We start from the raw sequence: 9,808 nt of genomic DNA on the forward strand, positions 1-9,808 counted from the left end.
TCCGGCTATGTTTGAATTTCTTTCTTGCCTTTGCTCAAAAGAATGGCAGACTGACTTTAAAAAACTTGCAAAATATCTTTAATTAACTTAAATGCTAGTCTGACTAAAAAAAATTACTTTAGACCACGTTACATATGCCTATAATATTAAAATTATCACTTTTCAAATTTGTATCTTTAGTTTTTTTTTTACTGTTTGATTCTCGCAGGTTACAATTTTAAACCAATGAAATATTTAGTTTTGAATAAAATAAAAAAATTTGTTTATACATTTGCAAGATTTTGTTTGAATTTTAAGTTTTGTTCTTAAATATTCAACTGAGTTATAGAGCTCTGCTTAGAACTGATGATTATAATAATACAACACTCTATATATAACTGATAAAAACAATTTTCCAAACACATCAAAATGACAAGACAAATGACAAAACAATTTGATTTGTTTTATATTAAGCTTATTATTTTAGCATGTTTATAGGTGGTTTTTATTAATTATTAATCACAGTACACTTGGCTTCCTGAGATATGTGTGTGTGATAACTACTTTACTTCTTATGAAGTGTAATATGTGAAAAACGAAAGGTGCTGTTGAAATGTTCCTTGTTTAACACATACTGAGTAGGCACACTGCTAGAGATCAGTACTCACAACCTTGCTAGTTGGTGTGTGCCATCATGTGTTGGGTTTTGTATCATTTTAGGTATCATTTTGCATGTATTTCTTTGTTTCCTTTTTGAAAAAAAGTTTCTGAAGAAATTTTTATATAAATTCCGAAAACTTTTCAATAGTTCTGCAAAATTACGATTATCTACGTATTAAGTTTTTTGTGCTTTATATTGAATAGTATTTTAAATAATTGTTTGTTTATAATATTTTAGGTATAGTAGTGGCTCTGGTTCCAGCAGTAAAATGATGATTAATATGATGGCACAATCTTCATACATGGATAATCCAGCAAGTGGTATATCAGCAGTACAACAACCTATTGGATCAACACTCAAAAGAAGTGGAAATAGTGGTAGTGGACTGACAACCAGTAGAGGCATAACAAGTAATAATAGTGGCAGTGGGGGAGGGGGACAACAGCTGCAGCAACAACCTGTTGTTGTTCCTCCAGAGATGTGTACAACTGTTGTGTTTTCATTCTGTGATGAACAGTTTCCATATCGCACTAAAATTCCTGGGCAGCAAGTGACATTACGTCAGTTCAAAGAATATTTACCTAAGAAGGGACTGTACAGGTCAGTTTTTACTATTTTTTTTTTAAATGTTCTTTCATTAAATAATTAATTCTATGATAAGTCATGAAATGTTAAATAGATGTAAGCAAAGTTATTGATCTAATTTTATGTAATTATAATGTAATAATACACTAATGTTTTTATCAACCACTTACATTCTGTCTATTTACTGATCAGTTGCACCAAGAAATCTATGTGGTAATAAGTTATCAGACTAATTTATTTGAACTTCATACATGCTATCATTAGTTATAAAAAGCCTAGGCAGCATTGTAGAAGTGTTGAAGAGCAAATGTTATTGGGTAAAAGGCCAGTTATTTTCTTTCTAATTATATATCACAGATTTTGTCAGTTATATTTTCAGAATAGTTTTATTACATTTTCATATTTTATTTTATTGTGACTTGCACAGTGTTCTGAATTTCTTTATATTAAATGGTAATCTCTTAATTATAAATGTTAAGTAAACAATACTTTCATTGTATTTAACTTATAAATTCTAAGTATTGTTTTTCCATCGATGTTTTACGTTCTACCCTTACTTCTCTTACTAAATCAGTTAATTTTGGTCACATATGATATCCACCAATTAGAAATTTTTATACAACTGTTTCATGTTAAATTTTATAAACATTTATCATTTTTAAGATTAGTTATTAATTATATTACCTATTCACATTATTCATATGTATTTTAAAATAATCTTTTTTCTTAAAAAGTCATCATCTATGCTGTTCTATATTTCTTTGTACTCGATTCTTACTTGAAAAGGGTTTCATCATTTTGTATTTTCTCCCTTGATGTTATGTTCCTCTGAAAGTGTTTACTTTAATTTCTTTTACATGCAAGCTTAACCCTTTGAAGACTACTTGATGGTTTTTCATCAGGTTCAGTTTTATGCTAAAAAGAACAACTGGTGATTTTTCATCTCATTTTATGCGAGAAAGACGATTGGGTGAAATTTCATCAGTGTCAAAATGATATTTGTACTGATGTCAAGTTTGGTTTTCACGGCAGACATGGCAGTCCGCTTGATAGAGATTACGTTTGTTATTGTTTAAAGTCGCATGTTACATCACAGTTAATATTTGGATGGTAAACAAAAATAATTGTTATTTTGAACTTAATGACTGTTAATGTTTTTATTTTTAGAAAACATTTAATTGTGTTTATTGTGTAATATACAAATATTGTTCGTTTGTTATTGCGTTGAGTTGGCCATGAAATCATAGTTCATTGGAAGTGAAAAGGAATGCTTTATTTTTATTTATTTAATTTTTTTATGATACTGTATTTATTGGTATGTTGCATAGTACATGAAGAGCCGAGAACATTATGTTCATCATTGTTTTTAGTTGTTTGTGACATTTGAATCGTAATATTATACTTATCTCATCTTACTGTTTTGTTTTTTTTTTCCAGCAACATTTATTAGTGACTTGCTATAATATACAAAATGAGCACTGTATTTCAAATACCGATTGAAATTGATCGAGGACTTCGGAGTGTTCAGTCTGATAGTGATTTATGTTCTGACAGTTTAAAAAATTTATTTTACAAATTTGACTAAAATTTAACAATTTTTTACAAAAAATTTAAAATTTTCAGGTTTAACACAAAGGACATTATAAAAATCAAAAGCAGTTCTAAAAATCATTATTCCCATAGTAAAATTGTTTCTTGATTTTGAGTTATATGACTTCAAACTCATCTTTTTGGGTTTTTTTTTATTTCTTGGGTTCTTTAATCTTTAGAAAAATTTTTGAGTAAGATATAACCACAAAAACATTTCTAGTTGATAGTACATTGGTTTTCTTACAATTAAATAAAATCTGCTGAAAAATATTGGTAATAAAAATTTTTATAAATTATTTATTTACCACAAGCTTACAAATAGTCACCACAAGGCACTGTTCAGTTTGTTTTACCATCAATAATATAAGCAAACAATTTTTTTTAACCATTCCCAAAAAAAAAAAAAGGGTTAAAAGGGTCCTCAAAGGGTTAAAAGAAATTGACGTAGATTGCATGCAATTTCATTTTTTCTGATGTTTTGACTCTTCACACTATTTTACTTGTTATCTACTCATTTTTTCTTTTACAGACTAAGTAAAAGTGTTAAACATAAAATAAATTTATTTAAGCATAAACTTCTACATTTATAGGAATTAATAACTAGCCTGGTTAGTTGTGGAGGATTGTATCATAATATGTGTTTTATAATTTACTATTATTTAGTTTTGTTCAGTCATGTTTATCGTGATCTTACCCTACATTTGATAAACTGTAATTAACGATCCTGTTAATATTATAAAATGTTAAAGTAGAATTTGAGATTCATTTGTAATGAACCAGACAGCAAAATAAATTTGATTATTAATTAAATATTTATATTCTATGGAAAATAAATTTTTGTGGCATCACTGCAAGGTTCACCATATACAGCTTCTAAAGGATGAACATCCTAGCGTTGACTTTTTTAATGTAAAAAAATTCAGTCTGCACATTGTTTTCGACACATTGATGTAACAATGTATTCAACTATATAACAGTGGCGACTGGCAGAAAATGAGTTGCTTTGTGTGACATTTTGTTTTCATGTTATGTTTCAGTGTGTGTTAAATTTATGCCAATCTTTGTGTAATTCTTGAGTAAATTTTGCAGTAATCAAATGACTTCTTTTGGGATTGGGTGTGTTTTTGGTATATTACCTACTATATATACCAACCCTCATATATTGTATTTATTTTTTGATTACAATATATGAAGTCTATAGTTTTCTGTAAATGCTTTTGTGTATAATAAACTTAAGAAGACTGGTCTGGAGACTGTACTCTCATAGTGTGATATTGTTGGTTTTTAACACTTTACACCAATTCATTTTTTTAATTTGGTATAATAAAAGATAATAACAAATTGTTTTTAATTGATGTGTTTTTCGCAGTTTTTAAATGTTTATATTCATCAAATCAAAGTGAATTAATAGATTCATTAACAAGAAAAATGTTTTTATAATATTAATTTTTATGATTTTCTTGTTTCAGGTACTTCTTTAAGACTGAATGTGATGATGTAGATACTAAAGTTATACAAGAAGAAATTGTTGATGATAATGAAATATTACCTCTGTGGGAAGGTAAAGTGATGGCACAAGTTAAACCAATTGAATGAACTGTTTTAGATAGTATTTATCGTAGTTATTGTGAAAATGTATGAATGATTTATGTTATCGTGGTGGTGTTTAGGATATTTAATTTAATTGGATCGCGTTATTTTAGATTATGAGTTGAATGCATCTGAACTACTAAAAACTGTACGGTGTATTATATGAAAAGAATACAAGAATAGCATATTATTTCAAGCAGTAGTGTGTATTGTGAACACGACAGTTTCTTACTTTCTTCTTTATTTTTTTTTCTGGGCAATGCAAAGCGCGTGTGCAACATTGTTGTGTAAGTAGTGTCACTGTGTATAGGTATTACTATTATTATTATTATTGTACTATTAGAGAATGATACATGGGGCAGTGTTGTATATCTTATATTATTTAATAATTTTTATTTAAAAAACGAAATAAGTCACTATTTATATTTAATAATATACATAATTATTTTGTTTCTTTTTTTTTGTACTGCTCAAATTATTACACAGTAATATTTATTTTAATTTTATTATTTAAAATTTTTTTAATTTATATTTTTAGTCTAATTTTTTCATATAATGGATAAGATCAACTTACTTTATTCAAAGACTAACCGAATTTATTTTTCTGGAAATGGTCAGGGGTTTTCCTAAGCAATAAATTTGATCTCAGGTGATCCTTCAGCGTTTGGAGAAAAGAGATTTTTTGAAATTTTTAATTTTTTTTTATCAAAGCAAATTGTTAATCACTAACGTGGTGTGCTCTTATCCTTGATTAAGATATCTTAATCTCCCAAGGAGTTGTGAGTGAGATGAATGCACGCTGCCTAGACGGAATCTTGTAGTATTCTGTGGTCATGGCTGCTCTTATTTCTTAGACCCTAAGATAGGCTAAGGATATTGGCATCCATCTCATTACTCTGTCCGTGTTATGTTTTTGTGCAGTAGACAGCCTTACCTATGTGGTGATTTTGACCTATGTGATTTCTTCTTCCTATCTGGCTGCTGTACATATTGCCTTATCTGAAGGGGTTGATCACTTAATCTCTCTTAATGCATATATACATCAGACTTTTTAACTAAATGAATTAAATTTTTCCCTTCTACATTTCCGTCATCATTTTTTCTTTCTAGCTTACTTTTCTCTTTTTTTTTATCCATGATATTCTCTGTGATATTCTTATTCTATTCTTGATGTTCACCTTCTCATACATTTCTAATTCTCAATTACAAAGCAGCTCATGATATTCATTTTCAATTTATTATTTTTATTGTAATAAGCAAGTTCATTCATGACTGTCTGTACCTACTTCTTATTCCCTTTTTGAACATTTTATTATAATTGGTTCTCCAAATTTTTTAAATTAGTCATTGTATGTATTTTTTGGCCTCTGTTATTTTGTTTTTATTGAATTATTTAGATGGAAATCTTGAAAGCTTATTGGATTTTTTTTTTTTCAACTTTCAACATTAAACATGTATATATATATATATATATATATACATGTTTAATTATTACTAGTTTATTAAAATAACACTTTTTAAAAATTGATAAAAGATATATTACAATTTTGCCATTTAGGCAAAAATTATATGATATAATTTTAACATTCAAACATACATGTGTTCTAATATAATAATAAATATATAAAAAAAATATGGTCTTTGATTTTTTGTACATTTTTCTTATCCATTGAAATTTTAATTTTATTTCATTAAGTTAAAGTAGTTATTAATTATTGTAATTGTACAATAAGAAAAACTGAACAAAAATTATGTGCCTTGTCTTGTTGATGATCATTTTGTTCATTAATTCGTTCCATTTATAATATGATACTTACATCTTGGTAATATTGTACGTACATATTATAAAACATCAATATAATTATAAATTATCATTATTAATGATCAAATAATTTTTGTCTGTTTGATCAGATTTATACCGTTACCCAACAATTAACCGACCAACAGTGAGTGACATATATTGTTTAAATTAAATTAGTTTTAAATTATGATATATATGCTTGGTTATTACTGAATCATGTATTTATTTAAATATATTTTTATAATTTTATTATGAAGACTTAATTTTACTGTAAAAATACAGTATAACTATTTTATTTAGCCTGATGTATTTTTTCATACAATTATTATGATCACATTAGCCCCTTTATTTTTACATTTTTCAGCCATCCGTCTAATAGGTTTGTAGCATTTTTAGGTTAAGAATTTTTAAGTATTAATTATTCAGTTTTCATTTCTAAGGTGGAATTATATTCTCACTTCTCTCAGTTATTGGAAAGGTTAGTAACTAGCTGGCTGCTACTGGAGATCCTAGGATGGTGTCTATTTTATTTCAGGTGTTGTTAAAGGCTTCCTTGTGATGAAGTTGACAAAAAAAAGCTCCTGTAAGGTTTAAAAGGAACCTTTTGTTTCCTGAATACTATTTCTCAAGATAATTATGCATAGAAAATCAGATACTTTTAATGTTATATAATTTACTTTATTTGAAAGTTATCCTTTATTATTAATATAGTTTTGAGCATACATATAGCTTAACTTTAAATATCGTAAGATAATATTTCCCTGAAAGGAGTTTGCATTATAATTTATATATATCATGAAGTTTATAATTTGATAATGATTACTGTATGCTTATAAGGATATTTTTGTATTAAATTTACTTTAAATGTAGTACATGCTTGCATTTTTTCTATCTTGATAATGTACATGCTACTTCAGTAAGGAAGTTGGAAAAAAGAAATGATTAATTAAAAATGCCAGTACCACTGGCATTATTGAACATTAGTTTTATTAGATTAGTGGACTCAGAACCACTGTTCCTAATAATTAATTTTATTTATTTTCATTATATTTTGTTGTATATATATTTTCATTACCTTGAAGGTAGTTCTTTACACTACTGAATGTTGATGTGTTAAAATATTCGTTATGTTCTACTAACAATCTGTTACCTCGGATGGTGGCTGGAGATATTTTTATTAACTCCTGTAATTGTATGAATAAAATGATTTAACTAAAAAATAATCCTGTTGAGAACAGGTTTTGCAGTTTTATTTATTTTAAAAACTGAATTCTATGTTGTATTTTATGAAACTGATATTTAATTAATTTTCTTCCAGAAAGATAACAACAAAGATATTGCATTTAGTATAACATTTGTATTACCTATGAATTATTTGTGAAAAAAATTGTAAAATATTAACTCTGTAACCATACCCATTTGTTTAGGAGTTTAACAATTATTTAAACACATTTAAGAATACTTTATTTTAGGTTAGTGAAATTTTATTTGTATATTTTCTCCATGATGTTTAATTAATTCTGAACTAAAAAGTATTGTCATTTTTCGATTACTTCATTTTATTTTTATTTTGAATTTTTTACTTACATGAAATTGTAGAGGTTAAATAATCTAAATTTGAATGCATATTAAAAAAAAAAACTACCGTGAATGTAATTTTATCCCCAATTTATATCGTTTTTCACAAGATGCAATAAGTATTAGGACTCTTGGAATATAACATTATGAATTAGAACAACAATAAAGAATATATTCTCATGAATCCTCACAGTTTATTGTTTCATGTCAGTGGTTAATGATTTGGTTTACCAAACGACCTGAATGCTTTACATACATAGTTTCATTACAATAAATGATTTTTAACTGAAAAAAAAAAATTAATAAATTATCTTTTTCAAAAATACATTTGTTGTTTCATTGCGTCAAAAATGTTTCAAAAAAAATTATAAATATTAATACTTCTAATTTAACTATTTTTACATTGAAACTGCCACTACTGTTATGTGGTATTAATTTTAATGAATGCAATGAAGTGAGTTGCCTGTCAATATGGCAATTCTATGTAATGTACATCTACTTTTTAAAAGTTTGATTGTCTTTAGAGCAGTTTTATGATACGTGGTCCTAAACTCAGCTACAATCAGTATGGAAAGCACTATTCATATTTGGTTTTTTATTAAAATTTATTGTAATTAATAATTCTTTTTATAATCAAAATAATGATATTAATTAAAAAAGATTATAATAGATTGTGTTTTAAAATTCAATTATACAGTTCAGAAAACAGTGTTGTGTAAATTAGTATTGCTGATTGAACAGTAGTTCCACCTGAAATTACATATTTACTTCAAGTTTTAATATCATTTAATCTAAAAATAAGTAAATAGATTATAATGCTTTTTGTAATTTTAATTTTGTAAATTAAATGATGCTTGTTTGTCAAAACAAGCTTTTACTTAACTAGCATATGTAAATTTACAATACAACTACAAATTAAATTATGACAGGTAAAAATGTATATCCCTGGATGTAATATATTATACAATAGACAAATAACTCTTGTCCTGAAAATAAAAAGGTCCAGCATCTTATTGTTACAGTAATCATTCCATTTTATTTGAGCATCTCAGGGAGAGTCGCATTCTAGGGAATAAAATAATGTTTTAAAATTCTTTTGTCATGAAATAATGTTGTCTAAATTAGTATTGTCATTTGGACAGCAGTTGTGAAATAGTGATCAAATACTGATGTCTAAGTCAGCATTAAATATAAACTACGGTTCCCATGCATCAACAAGAATAAAAAGTAATATATTAATCTGGGTTTGTTGCTGTTATTTACTAACAAAAATTAAACAATCAGAATATAAATGAACAGTTTTGAGAATACGGTGTAATCATCACCAACAAAATTCTATTATTAAAAAAATAATGTTAACATTGTATTGCTACATGATTACATTGGTAACAGAAATTTTGATCAGTATTTTTTAAGAAATTGAATAGAATTATCAGGGCTAATGAAAAAAATATATAACTACTTTTTTCCACTATGTAACCTAAGCTGTGAAGCTCAATTTTAGAATGAAATATATACTCAGTTTGACATGTTAAACAATGTATCCTATTTCATTGTAAATTGTAAAGTTTTTTGATTGTATCCTTACTTTTCAGATTACCAATTGCAATATCTTTTTAATTTTTAACACTTCAGTTAATAAATAAAATTAATTGGGTTATTTTTAGATTCATGAATCGTATGCAGATTCAGAAGTAGTTGTATTTGAATGCTAACATTTTTCAGGAAGTATTAAAAAAAATCTGTAATAAGTATCTGAAGCAGCACTACATTTGTTAATGTTTGTTATCTATTTTAAATAATATTTATTTACAATATTATAACCGTTTTCATCTTATCAAGAAAAATGTTTCTTATGACTTTAAAAAAAAGTGTATATCTGGATTTGTAGAAAGACGATAGTTATTTCTGGTATTTCTTAAAATATATATTAAAGTTTAAATTTATAAATATTTTTTAAAATTATTGAAAAAGTTATTTTGGCTTGAGTTTTGCATTCATTTTTTATTAACTTTTAATATAAA

General features: G+C 26.1%; 1 protein-coding gene across 2 annotated transcripts in view; it reads left to right on the forward strand.

The window, feature by feature from the left end:
- Nucleotides 1-5,944, forward strand: part of Axn (protein axin) — a 100,691-nt gene extending 94,747 nt beyond the window's left edge. For both annotated transcript variants that reach the window (XM_075375539.1, XM_075375540.1), the window contains exons 17-18: nt 878-1,240; nt 4,285-5,944. In XM_075375539.1, coding sequence (XP_075231654.1) covers nt 878-1,240; nt 4,285-4,411 — 490 coding nt within the window. In that variant the 3' untranslated portion in view covers nt 4,412-5,944. The remainder of the gene's footprint in view (nt 1-877; nt 1,241-4,284) is intronic.
- The last annotated feature ends 3,864 nt before the right edge of the window (nt 5,945-9,808 follow it).

This window comes from Lycorma delicatula, chromosome 9, assembly GCF_047948215.1.
Source record: "Lycorma delicatula isolate Av1 chromosome 9, ASM4794821v1, whole genome shotgun sequence".
Taxonomy (NCBI): Eukaryota; Metazoa; Arthropoda; class Insecta; order Hemiptera; family Fulgoridae; genus Lycorma; species Lycorma delicatula.